Source organism: Anas acuta, chromosome 4 (assembly GCF_963932015.1).
Source record: "Anas acuta chromosome 4, bAnaAcu1.1, whole genome shotgun sequence".
NCBI classification, from domain to species: Eukaryota; Metazoa; Chordata; class Aves; order Anseriformes; family Anatidae; genus Anas; species Anas acuta.
In genome coordinates this window covers 23710474-23724486 of record NC_088982.1, presented here as the reverse complement: position 1 = coordinate 23724486, position 14013 = coordinate 23710474, and the positions used below count along the sequence as shown (strand labels likewise).

The 14013-nt window shown below is 34.7% G+C and overlaps 1 protein-coding gene across 5 annotated transcripts in view; it reads right to left on the bottom strand.

The window, feature by feature from the left end:
* The window catches only part of KLHL5 (kelch like family member 5), a 57992-nt gene that overhangs the window by 8501 nt on the left and 35478 nt on the right, over nucleotides 1-14013 (bottom strand). For all 5 annotated transcript variants that reach the window (XM_068680125.1, XM_068680127.1, XM_068680124.1 and 2 more), the window contains 5 exons: nucleotides 13541-13677; nucleotides 12898-13094; nucleotides 5435-5647; nucleotides 1448-1634; nucleotides 250-474 (listed from right to left, as the gene is read on the bottom strand). In XM_068680125.1, the coding sequence (XP_068536226.1) occupies nucleotides 250-474; nucleotides 1448-1634; nucleotides 5435-5647; nucleotides 12898-13094; nucleotides 13541-13677 (959 nt within the window). The remainder of the gene's footprint in view (nucleotides 1-249; nucleotides 475-1447; nucleotides 1635-5434; nucleotides 5648-12897; nucleotides 13095-13540; nucleotides 13678-14013) is intronic.

Sequence of the window (14013 nt, the reverse complement as noted above, 5' to 3'; positions counted from 1 at the left end):
CTAGCAACAGCCCAGCATGCACCAAAAAAATATTTTAAAACAAACAAACAAAAATATTCCTTTTGGAAGACAATGCTGGATATAATTTGAAGAAGAAAGGAAGCTCACTAACAAGTTGGCATGAAACAGACAGCCCTCCCCCCTTCAACTTTATTTTCTGAATGATTTCCAACCAATGCTAAAGAAACAGATAACCTTTTTTTTAAAAAAAAAAACAAACACATTCAGTCTTTACTGAAAGCTACATACCAAGACCATGACGATGTGTGGACATTGGTGGCATTACACTCCAAGTTTTCGTTCTAGGGTTGTAGCACTCCACAGTATTCAATGTTTTCAGTCCATCTCTGCCACCAACAACATACAATTTATCATCTAAGACTGCAACTCCAAACTGTAGTCTTCGGCCATTCATGTTTGCAACAGGAGTCCACATGTTAGTACGAAGTTCATACTTTTCAATGCTTGTAGCTCCTAAATGACAACATCCTCAAGTTATAAAAAAACTTAATCTGAATTAAGGTAGCTTTTATTCTAGCTGATCCTACAAGACAGCAAAAAATCCTACAGCATGTTTTTAATTCTATGTATTTGAATAGTCTTTTTTGACTTCCTCGAGAATCAACTGCACCATTATAAATAAGGATTTTTTCAGTGCTTTTCAAGACAAAAAGCAGAATTTCTAACATCTTTTCTAACACACAGAATGAGGCCTTTAGAAAAATGCATGTTAGGAATACAAAACATTATGAAATGCAATTATATATTGATATCAACTTTTTCATAATACTAAAAAATACTAGAATATTAGAAATACTAGAAAAAAAAATCTGGTGTTATATGATATGAAGCGTTCAAGTACTACACATAGCCTATGAAACAACTACCTATCAATATGCATGTAATCTGTACTAGAAGTATTAACTACAAAACAAAGACTGTACCTTCTGTACCATAAATTTTCTAACTTGCCAGATTCCTTGTAACTACAATTAGAGAGAGTACTGGAGGTTATATAAGAAAAAAAAAAAATCAAGTAGCTTTTGACGGAGCTATCTAACAATTAGTTAAAAAGCCTTTTTTTGTTGTTTTTATACAAGTGCAAGTCATCTTTGTGTATTTTCTGTCATTTTCTCCCTTTTCCAAATTACTTCCCACACAAGTAAATAAAGATATAGTTTATACTCAATTCAACATTTAACTACTTAGAAATCCAATATTCTCCTGACAATTTCAATTCAATCATAACTCTAGCTTCCAGAATGTTTACAGTATCTTCAATGCTACCTGTTTTTCTAAGCCAATAGTGGTTTTTATGATGTTTGTGCTCTATACTGCAAAATCTTTGATTTCTAGAATTAACACGTTATAAAAACATCTAACAAACATTTCTTAAAAACAAAACAAACCCCCCAGCTCATCAACTAATCATTATATAAACCAAGACCTTTTGTTGCATCCATTCCTCCAACTGCAAACAACACTCCCACTGTAGATTTTCTAGGTTTGGTGCGAGGACTTTGCAACATAGGTCGTCTCTCTGGCAACAGATGGTACTTCATTGCTTCCATAATGAGTTTTTGACACTCTATGTCATCCCTAAAGAGTGCATTATTTTCCATATCTGCCAGAAACTGCAAATATGAAAGAAAATTAAACAAGCTGAATTGTTATAAACTACATGGAGAATAAAAACAAGATTAGAAGAAAACATTTTATCCAAAAATGTCCGTTGCTGGATTTAAAATAAATGTATATTCAAAAAGGTCGTATAAATGAGACTAGGGTAAAGATAAACAAAATAGTCACATTTGATGCTAAAACACTGGGTATGAAAAACAGGAAAACCATCTGATCTTAATGGATGACTTAAGCTTAATGATCCAAAGAAGAAAACAAAATCTCCCCATGTTTCAGTGCCGCTGAAAGTATGTTCAAAGAAATGGATCAGACTCCAAGTATGCGTGTCAGTTTAACCTCACTCTGATTCCCAAACCCACCCATTCCAGATGCTGATAAAAGCTGTTTCAGGAGCAGGTTGAATATTTAAATATATATAATCTATTAGTAACTCTATAAGTGACCTACAGTATGATATCAATTATTATAAACCTTTGTTAAATATTTTAAAATCAAGGATGCTAGCAAATGTGAGAAGTGTCACATTTAACTCTAACCTAAATAAAAACTAATAGAAGTTCTGAACTTTGAAGATTCTGGAGCCTTTGGTACTCCATGTTTGTCAGGCTGCAGGAAAAGTGTATCAGTAAGTTATAAGTCCCAGCTGTAATTATTAGAAGTCTAGACAACTGGTGTTCTTCTGAGCTGCAAGACATGAGTAACAGAAGAAAAAAACAGGGAAAGCACCCCACTGGGACTCTGGCAGTTGTCAGAACAGCAAGATAAATGCCTCTCACTCCCCATCACAAAATCCAAACACTGTAAATACGAGAAATACAAAGTCCACAAACCACGATGAGATGTTGTTGTTGAGCTGTTGACAGCCAGCTGATGACAGGTATAAAAATGCTGTGAAAGTAGGACTCATGAGCACTAAAGGAACTCATGATGAAATAGTTGTGCATACAGTGGTGTGCGTATCCCTGGCTTAAAACTGCCTTAGGACTGTCAGGTGGCAAATGACATCCATGGTTCCAAGAAGAGACACAGACAGTCACAGGGTGGTAAACCTGACATTTCTCTGTCAGGCAAATCAACAGAAACTATGGCAGAAAGCAGGATTTACATACACAGAATAAAAAACAAAACTAAACTAAACTTTCAAAGTCACTAGAGACTTTTAAGGAAACTAAGCCCAACTTTTTCCAATATTTCTCTAATTACCTAATGCTCTATTTGTAATAGCAAGTTAAAATGTTCTCATATAAATTATCCAAAGGAACTTAATTTTCATTCCTTAATTTCAGTCCTTCCCTCTCTTGGTTCTTCTCTTGACACAAAGCACTACTTACCACTTTTATCACTTCAGAGGGACACTTTGTGGAGCACTATAAAATAGTGCTCCAAAATCCATTTTTACTTGTCAGTATGCAATGCCATGGAATTTTATGTAGTTTAAAATATACATATATTATCAGTGAATTAATACTGTCCTAAATTGAACACTGTCATATTTGCATGCACTGAAAATTATGGCTTGTACACATCATTGCCAATTCAGATCCCTGATAAATTTATCTGATGGACAAAGAACATTTAATATTTAAAGCAACACTATGTCTGTATGCATGAGTTTTGTGTACAACCTACCTTTCCCCCAGTTTTCACACCTCCTCCAACCTACAGAGAAGTTTTCTCATAGCACAAAGTCTCACTCTCTGAAAGCTGCTTCATCTCAGTTAAAAAACAACAACAACAAAAAAAAACAATCTAACATTGCTTTGGTACCCAGAAAATCTGCATACTCTTTAAACCAAACTTACTATACTAGAATTTTCTGTAAACATTCTTCACTTAAAAGTACTCGCAGTTGTCTTACTTTAGTGCTAAGTAAGTTGTCTTACTTAAATGAAATCTTCCTATTATTTTCAAGCTTTATGTAGCTCCTTGTACTAAAAGCATTTATAACTGAGCATGTGTTAGCATGAATCTCTAGTAACTGGAAACCTGATGATGAGAAGTGTAGCACAGCTACTTGAGTACTATGAGTTCCTGAATGAAAGGAAGCTGAACTCATCTTGTAGCTCAGCAACTGGTAAATCATCTTTTTCATGTATTTATCAGAGATGAAACACTTGCTACCTTACAACTTACGAAAACGACACATATTCATCTTTAGCCTCCTACAAGTATTTAGGACACTGCATTAACCTAAGAAATAACAATGTTATATACAAAGAGATGCATAAAAAAGATGAATGAAAAAAAAAAAAAAGACAATTTTATTTTGGCTTACATTGCTGCAGTTTCAAAGTATTTCCAGAAGCCTTTTTTCTCCTTAAGTATATAAATCTAGTATTCTTCACATCTCTCCTTGCAACCTTATTGATTTCAGCAAGTTGTTCAATTTCCTAATTTAATTTCTTTCAAACAGCTTTAACTCTTCAACCGTAACACTGGAAACCTTTTCATTATGTTAGGCTCGCTGTCAGATTGCCTAACGTCATGTGATCATGAAGCAAAACATGATCCTGAAAACTCATTAAGACTCTTTTGTGCACTTCAACCCAATTTATTCAACACACTAATTGTTGCCTTATTAAAATCACAGCTGTAGCACTTTACCTTGTTAAAGTAATAAATAAAAAGGCAATGGTGAAATATTATATTAAAAATATAAGTATGTATTTGGATAACATATGAATAATTAAGGATAAAATAATTAATGAAATATGATATTGGCTTTTGTGTTTCATTCTGCTATTTTTCTAATCACTTATTGACTGGACATAATTTGATTTCAGTACATACCTCTGGGGTAAATTCTTTACTTTCAATTTGTAAAGATGTTTCAATTGCAGTTAATTAAATAAAAGGAACACAGAAGTGGTTACAGACTTTATACATGATAATCAATTAATTAAATGCGCAAAAATAGAATGATTTCCTCCAGGTCAACTGGCTTGCACTGTATTATGTTTCTAGAAGAAGTGAGTTGCAAGGTCAAGGCTGCACTTGAGAAAATCCTGCCAATGCATATATAATCATCAGTACGGAAACACTAATACTAAAATGCTTCCTTGTGAATCTTACCAGTCAGCAAGATACTGAATTAGGGACAGCACACAATGTTTTGTATCTATCACTGTGAATCAAGTAGTCTCATTTTTTGTTGTATTAATGACTTCTACTTATACACATTTCATAAAAAACGATCTCTTCTTATTTAAGAGATAATTCCCAGGAAAAATGCACAGCAAAGTCCTTTGACTTATTTATAAGAAGCGTTAAATATTACTAAAGAAAGGACAGCAAGGAGGGCTAACAAAAGGAAAAAAAAAAAACAGTTTATGTGCCTGCTAACAGATAACAACTACAGTGCTACACATGACACTAACAAGAGGAGTCATTCCCACAAGACTAGGAAAACTGTCATTCACAACTGTTCAAACAAGCCAAACTCAAGACTTCCTCAACAGTACGTGTAAATGTTCAAGAAAAATAAAAAATTCCATCTGGGAAAAAAAATGTACCCAAAGATGTATTACCAAGGGTAAATTGAAAAAAAAAAAAACAAACAAACTCCCAATGGCTTATTCAAATTGTTTCTCCTATATCTCAAGGACAATTATAACTATCATGCCTATACAACATGTTGAGTCCTTATACACAGCTCTAAAAAAAATAAATCACTAAGGAATTTAGAAGTTTTTTTGTTTTGTCACTATCACTATACAGATGCTGTAGGCACACCCACTATAACCACAGTATACTCTAGGAAGGATATAAGCTAGGCAGAAATTGAGCAATTTACTTGTGGAGCAAGCAGAGGCAGTCTAATGTAAGCCAGGAGTTTACTGAGATCCTTCCTTCTCTGGTCCAAATCATGTCGAACCCATGTAAGTAGTGCATTCAATATAGTTTCTTCATTAGGAATATTCATGTCGTCACTTGCTAAAAGCTTTGCAATTTCAGTGGCTGGCAATAGCAGAAATTCCTGGTTTCTAATTACTTCCATGAAATTTTCCTGAAAAAGAAAAAGAAAAGTATTTTGAATACAGCTGACAGCTTCCTTTGAAGGCAGGTGTTTTTTTGTTTTTTTGTTTTTTTAAATTATTGTTTATTTTTATGATTTATTAAGGAGTTTATTTAACTCCTACTACATCTTCCTCACTCGTCCGTCCTTCACGCTACCTCTCGGCTGTGCCAGTAAATGCCACTGGAGGTGCCCTGGGAGAAAAAAATATGCACGTTGTTATTTTGACTAATGATCATTTCCCAGACTCTACCACCTGGTCCCACAAATGTGCTGAAACAACCGAGGGTGAAGTGCATGGACAGAAATAAGCACTGGTTGTAGAGGTAATTATCATGACGCACACTGACGAAATACTTTCTGAAGTACATGTTAAAAAAATAAAAGGTGTAGTTTGTTTTTGTTGTCTGTGTAGAACACAACGTGAGATGCTCTGTGAAGCAAAGAGCATTACACGCTGCAACACCTACTGGGTATGCTTTTACCTGTTTTCATTATTGCTAGATTAAACTATGGTGATTCAAGTTTTCAGAGGAAATAAAGAACACTGACAATTTCATTGTTCATTTTCAATTGGACATTTGAAGTTTATTTGACTATTTTTCAGGTTTTATACAGTTGATCTGATAGACTGAGGGGGAGAAAAACATACAAAGAATCCACAATATTGTACACTCTGATTTATTAACAATATTTACTTTGATAGGAGTATTCAATTTTTTTTAACTTGTTCTGTCATTTCCAGCAACAGATTCTTACTACAAAGGAAGAAAATTCACAATTCACTTCTCACACTGATATCCCATTACCTCAGAACAAAAGGACTTGCAGAATATTCTATATGGATTCTCACAGGCTTAGACAGAAACAGCAGAAAAATATAGAAATACAATCAACATTAAGAGCATACAGTGAGAAACCTGAATGTTTTTTTTTGGAATGCAAGAGAAAAGGGTGAGATGATCTATATTCTTTCCCTGTACACCTTTACAAGGCAGAACAGGAAAGGAAAGTAGAAGCAGTTTATAAATCACAACATGTTCTTATACTTTGATAGCTCAAAACCCAATTAACTCATACTCCAAACTGAGAGTAGATTCCTTACAGTAAAACAGCATTACAATCAATTTAGTGAATGGATTGTTAATTGCTAGATAGCTAAACAACTGCATTCTGTTTTTGCTACCTATGCTTATAAAACATGCGGAGGATAAAATGCGTTAGATCCACAGATGGGGAAGTCTAACTGGACCAAATACCAAAATCACCCTTCTTTAGTGTCTTGTTTATTGACTTAGAAAGAAATGCACACTAATGAAAAACCTCTGCATTAGAAGCTGGGAAAAAAATAGCATTTTTAGGGTGAAAAACTGGGATCAAGTTGTGAACAGAAGCAGGACCAGCACTGCAAAACAGGTATAAATTTAGCAACAAAATGGAAAAAAAACAACACACAGCACAGTTTGGCATTGCATATGCCAAAGGACACCATGACAACAAAGCAAAAAAAGGTTATTGCTTAATCTAATCATTAAATTCAAAGTGGAGTACCTCAGTATTCCAAAAATACTAATGAACTGAACAATATTGAGCAAAGGGAAAAAAATAGTAAGGATTAAAACAATCCATCTTATTTGAAAGCTACACACATAATTACGCTACAAGATACAAGAGGAAAGATCAAAGTGACTCCACTACATGGGTAACTCTGGAGTTGATTTAAGAATAGGAAACATTAGGAAAATAACTGGAAGTGTTAATCTGTGCACATAATAACTGTGTATTCCTGGACAGAGTTTGGAAAGGAAACTTTGAGATTTAGTATCTGAAAAGCTTTCCTAGTAGAGAGATCCAACTGGCTATGCAAACAAAATGCTTCTGTATGAAAATTGTAATAGGTTACAAGGGAGACAGAACTCTCTTTTCCTTTTCAATTAACTCCGTGTATTACAAAATTGAAGTTTAAAAAAATAAGCAAATACAGATATCAAAAATGGTGAAAGGAGCATACAAATATTCTGTAGCACTACCCACACACTTTTATGTATTTTACTCCGGGAGTAAATTGAAGCTGAAAAATCATCAACATTTTTCCAGGTTTAGACACACCCTTCACAGAAATTCAGATTCTTTCATGGCTGCTTTTTGGTTGAATCTGTGTAGAGCGTATGCAAGTTGGAGCTGTCCTTCCAGTTTTGCTGAATTTACTGCAAAATATACAGCAGTATACATGCTGAATGTACAGCAGTGCCAAAAAGAAAAGCCAACACTTACTACCTTAAACTTCCCATATTGTCTATCCGGGTCACAGGAAGAGGAAGGGGAAAGCACCTGCATGGAAAGTTTCCTTTGTCTCTGAAGGCAAAGACAAGCTGATCTTGTATAAGACAGTTAACGATCTTCTTTAGAAAGCTTTTTTCCAACTGGATTTAATCAATTCAACAGCTGTTGTGTGTAAAAAGTCTGATTTTCCTTCTTGTTGCTTGTAGACAATTGTTTTCTGATGGGAACAAATTCAACTTCCTCTTGCTCCCATTCTATTTTTAAAGCAGACTCCTTGTGAGCACAGTATCAAAGCATTCCACTGGGAATACAGCCACAATCTTTGGTCTATGTCTGTTTTGCTTTTTTTTTTTTTTTTAAATGATCAAAATCTGACAATTCCTCTTCTTCTACAGACAGAGATTCTGAAGACAAAAAGGAGGAGCCAGTGTGTCATCTCCTAGCATTCTTAACCTCCTCATTAGCCTTTGCTTTCCTTCTTCTTATGGGAACTCTCTGTGGAAGAAGAGGATATTTCAGAGAACAAATGGTCTGCAGTGTTGGTTGGAAACTTTATCAAATGAGTAGCCTGAATTTTATGTACTGGCTAAAACAGGGACACAGTGGCACTGTTCATCCAGACCATAACCTTAAATTCACCCTTCAGCAGCTGCGGAGTGAATAATACTGATATTCTTAACCAGAAGTCTGTCTTGGTACAAAGCAAAAAATATTAGGAGCACATGAAGGAGGTCATGGCATTTATTTTTAAGTGATACTTAATCCCCACAGTTGAATCCAGTTAGATAGTTAGGCTCCCTCTGTACTGTATCAGAAGGATTAAAATCTCAGAGTGCATCAAAATACCCCACAGGCTGAGTCGAACTGTACACAGGAGTCCCACAGGAAGCCCTAACCACAGGGATCTGTTTGAACTCCAAACTTGGGCAAAACTGAAAAACAAGAGGTGTTTGACTCATAGGATCTGAAGGAGAATCTAATTTTGTCATCTAATGGCTGCTTTGGTCAGCTGGTCAGCTGAGGTATGCATTAACGAAGAACTGAGCTATCTGACCTCCTGGTAAGCTGTTACAGGCAGACACACAGAGGATGGCAGCTACTTTCCTTTTAGACAGCTTTGACTGCTCTGTTTAGCAATAAACCAACCTAACTGTTCTTGGCATGCCCTTGGTTTGTTTAGAGTACAACTATTGCAGCTTTGTACCTCTCTTAGTTTTGGGATTCTGAAACAGGCTGGGCAGCATGCAGAAAACTATTTAGTCTCACCAAAGCAATACTGATCTTTTGTGCTAGTCAGAACTGTACTCAGGGAACTTAAAAGACAGAAATATCCCAAGTTTTCACAGGTGAAAACAAGCGTACAACTATTTTCAAAATCACTGAGCAGGGTACTACAATTTCAGGTGCAAGAATATAAAATCCTTGTTTTAGGCATTGACACAAATTCTGGGTCTGGCCTTCAGTAGACAAAAAAGTGTTGAAATTTCTTGCCTTTTCATGTCCAGGAGATTTCTGATTAAATGCAACATGATTTTTCACTATGCTTTAATGTGTGAAGAGGTGAGGAACAAAGATTACAAAGCTGTCTACACATGGATTGTCTTAAGCACTATCACATTTAATGTTTAAAGTTTTTTTGTTTTTTTTTTTTTAATTTGTAATTAAGAAAGTACAAATTTGGCTACCGATGAAACTACTGACACTTACCTAAGAACAGCTCTCTCTCTACTCACCACATATATTTCATGTTCTGAAAATAACATTGGGCTATCGTTTTCTCATCTGAAAATATTAACTTCCCTTTTATGTGAAAGAGGAGTGAATGGTTTTCATCCGAGGTACATTATCAACTATTTCAAACAAGCAAGAAGATAAAACAGCTGTTTCTCTGACCTGAGGACAGCTAAAATTCATCAGCAGGCATTATGCTAGAGGGCATGAAAAATGCACGGAAGGCACTCTGTTTGCAAAGGCATTATGAATTAATGTGAACAGATATACTACTGCCTAGCCTAATAAAATTTCTAGATTTATAACTGTATGACCCCAATACTATGTAAAAACTATAACAAAACAGGATAATCTTTGTACAAAAGATACCTTGATCTAAACACATCTCATGATCCCATCACCTGTATTTTAAACCTGATGCATAAAAATCAAATACAGAGTTGCTCTTTAAAAGAGCATTACACCCACAACTGAGCACTTCAGTTTTATTTCATATTTCACTTAATGCACCCTGAGGATTTTTCAAGCTTTGCTTAGCTTGCAGTGTCAAAAAATTGACCTGTTTTGGTGATAACCTTGAAAATTTCTCTCTTCTGAATAAACAGCTTAACTGTCTACAGAGTACCCAATAAAATAACGCAACACTGAAGCCCTTTTAGTGTAACATACATCTATAACCACTGATATGAAGAGATGCAGCATTCAAATCCATCTTACTCATTTATATTTTTAATCACATTGTAGGGTGCAATTAAAAACATGCCACAAAATCATGCTAATGTTTTCCAGTGACACTAATGAATATTATTTAGACAGAGCAGGTCTATTAACAGAGGGAAGCCTACTGGGATAACTCACTGATTGGTCCTTCAGTTTAACCAAATGCTCATCTCATCTGAATTTCTGGTTTTCATGTAAAGAAATATTTTAATTAAACTGGTGAGATGCTAATCAAAATAATGCATGTGTCATCAAAACTGTTAAAACTGAGAAGTTGCTTTAATTGAAGAAAAACGGGTATATGACAATTTCATTTTGTGAAAGGGAAAGAAAATCTCACCAAATAAAACATATATAAATTAAAATACAACCATTTTGTATTATTCATTACCTCCTACTTCAAAAAGGAGCACAATTACATGGAAAAGCCAGAAGTATGTAACTACTCAGTATAATCCCTCATTATTGCAGCATATAATTATTTCACTGCTTTAACAAGCAGAATTTACAGGTACTACCAGTGTGCTTAACCCTTATGCTCTAACACTTCTTAATGGAAAGAGCACCGAGTGGCCAGCACTTAGTACTGCTGAACATTTGCTTCTTTCAAACAGCTTTTAAACAAATGAAATTACTTGGGGATTTATTTTAATTGACAATTCAATTGGACTATATATTTCTATGCAGTTTCCATAGCAACATTCATTTCAAGCTAAAGAAGCTGCTTCTCTATTACTCATTATTACAAAAATTCAATTTCATGTCTCCATTGGAACTAAACAACATTAAAAGAGGCCTTGGGAAGAATCCATCTAGCACAACTAATTAGTTTTGAAAATGGCTTTTTAAAATCCACCTAATTTAAATTTCATCCACATCAAAGCCTTAAAAGCAACAATTTTGCCACTGAAGTAAACAACGGCCAGAAAGCATAGAACTATTTTCCTGGGGTCTGAGCAAAAGAAAGATGCTGTAAGAGAGAAGTTCATAGACTCTTCTCCCATAAAAAGCCAAAAAAAAATGCCAATCAAAGTAGTACAACTACAATCCCTAATAGTGATCTTAAGGATACAGTAGTCTAACATTTATTAACTTTCTGATCTTAGCAGTTGACTAATAAAGGTTGTGAGGGCCATCGAAATAACACAGACTAATTCTGAAAAAAAACCAAACAGGTCAAGGAAGGAACACTTTGTGCTTTTCGTGTCACTGTTTCTCTCTATGTTAATCCTAATAGTCCTCAAAGCCATAAAACACATTTATCTTTGCTGTTTCATCTAACTGTCTATCTAATTGAAGTCTTCTCGTTTTCATTTGAGCAATAATCAAGGTCAAGAATGGAACCATGTAAGTTACAATCTGTGCAATATTTATTGACTTCTTTTCGTAAATTTCTATGTGCACATAATTTTAAAAGATTAGAGATCCACTTACTGAGGAAGAACAATGATATCATTGGAAAAGGGATGGCTACTTTAAACTGTAATAAACATTGAACTAAATTTACTTTAAGACAAGAAGAAATAAAAAAGGCACCAGCACTTTCTAAAACTGCATAAATTCAGAAAGCAGAAGGAAAGCCATGGGCTTCTAATAGTAATTGCAGGACAAAAAATTAAACCTCTTGGTTTATCTAAACATAATGACAATGCAACCCCAAACTACACAGGCAAATTAAGTGCTATCTCCATTCCCACATCACTAATGCATTATCTCCATGACCTCATTCAGGTCCCAGGAGCTTACACATGCAAAATTTCATCAAGAAGAGAGAAAAATACCTCACAAAACTCTGCAAATAACAGATGACTCTCTGGCTTAACTCAGAGATAAGTATCCTGCCTTCTGCTGATAACATTACTAAAATATGCTATGTGAGAAGGAAAAGAACATTTACATTAAAATAAAAGCATGATTACTGAAAAGATGAAATTTAATTAAGTTGGCAGGTCATTCTCTCTCTAAATGAACTCTGCAAATATCATTGGCAAATTTGCATGTGGCCACATATAGCCTAAGATCAAATTGTTTGATGTTATGCTGATATTCTATTACTAAGAAATCAAGTATAATACAGAATCTATTTTGGTGAATACCTACATTTATACTCCAGGTGTAACCTAGAACCTGATTACTCCAGCTCATTATGAATTTTTTTGATTTATTGATCTGTTATTTTAGACTAGATGATGGTAGCTAGCCCACTGTTTAAGGGTGTAGTTTCTGACTGACAGATATACAAAGTAGCCTTTGAATGATTTTATTGAACTTGTATCACACAATTCCACTGCCATTACAAGGAAGCATTATGCATGCCTGCTTTCTTCCAACTCTAAACCAGCAACTTTACAGTTATTCTGTCATTTCTCATCATGGTAACATATGTGCATTCTTGTTTGGAAAATGGTCAAGGCTTTCTGTAGGAAAAACATTGCTATTTTACTCAAACAAACATTCTGTATTTTCCTTATTAAAATAACTGGATGATTCTTAAAAGAACAACATACCATAGTATAATTGTGAGCCACTTTGTGCAAGTCAGTGCAACCCTGTGCATCAGCAAACGATCGGATTCCAAGGCAATTGGACGGGTGAAGCTGCTTCATGAGGAATTTACAGCATGCTTCTACAACCTGAGAGAGCTGAAGAAGGCAAGCTGTAGACAACAGGCACTCAATATTATCTTCTTTTAATTCAAGGCGACCTATCAACATTAAAAAGCAGATGATAGAATTTTGCTTTTATGATTTGTAAAATTCCCCCAAACTCAGATGCAACAGAATTATTTACAGATTGTGTGACAGAACATAAGGCTTGGCAAATATCACCTTCAACTTTAGATAACCAGCTTTTCCAAATCAGCACCTATAATGATGCAAGGAAAGGGAATCTTAATAAAATTCCTTTTTCATCAGTCATAATACATTCGAAATATTGAATTAATCTTTTAAATATCTGCTTACAGTATTATCAGAAAAACTACATCTAACCAGGTTGCCTCAGGTAACAGCAATGGTTTTTTTTTAATGTAAATGCGGAATTAAATTATGTGAATGATAATTCCTAAGAGCATTTGGAATCTAATAATGAAATATAATGCTCACAGAAGGACAATTCATTACATCAAATTGCCATTTTCATTCTAATTACCTGTATATGCATATTGAACCAGAGCCCACAATGCATTTGGCTCCACACCTTCCATCTTGATTTCCTCCTGTCTTGCTTCCCGTACATCATTGGTAAACATTGCTGCAAAGTAGTCCGAAACAGATGAGAGAACCAATCTGAGCATGTCATGCGGGAGAAAAGGAGAAAGACAAAGAGAGGAAAAGAAAAAAGCTTAGTCAACCTGATGTTTGTTAATTTAAGAGTCATTACTTCACAATTTGAAAAAATGTTGTACTGAGAAAAACATTTTTAAATTGACAAACTGCTCCACACTCCAGTTCCCCTCTATGAATAACGAAGTACTGTGACTGAGACTACATTTGCTGCTGAAGTAAACAAATTACTCTTTCAAAGCTCAGTGACTTCTGATAGTCTACGTGGCAACAACCCACAAAAACACATAAAATTGGAAATCGAATATAAACAAACATAATGGAAATTGAAAAAAAGTT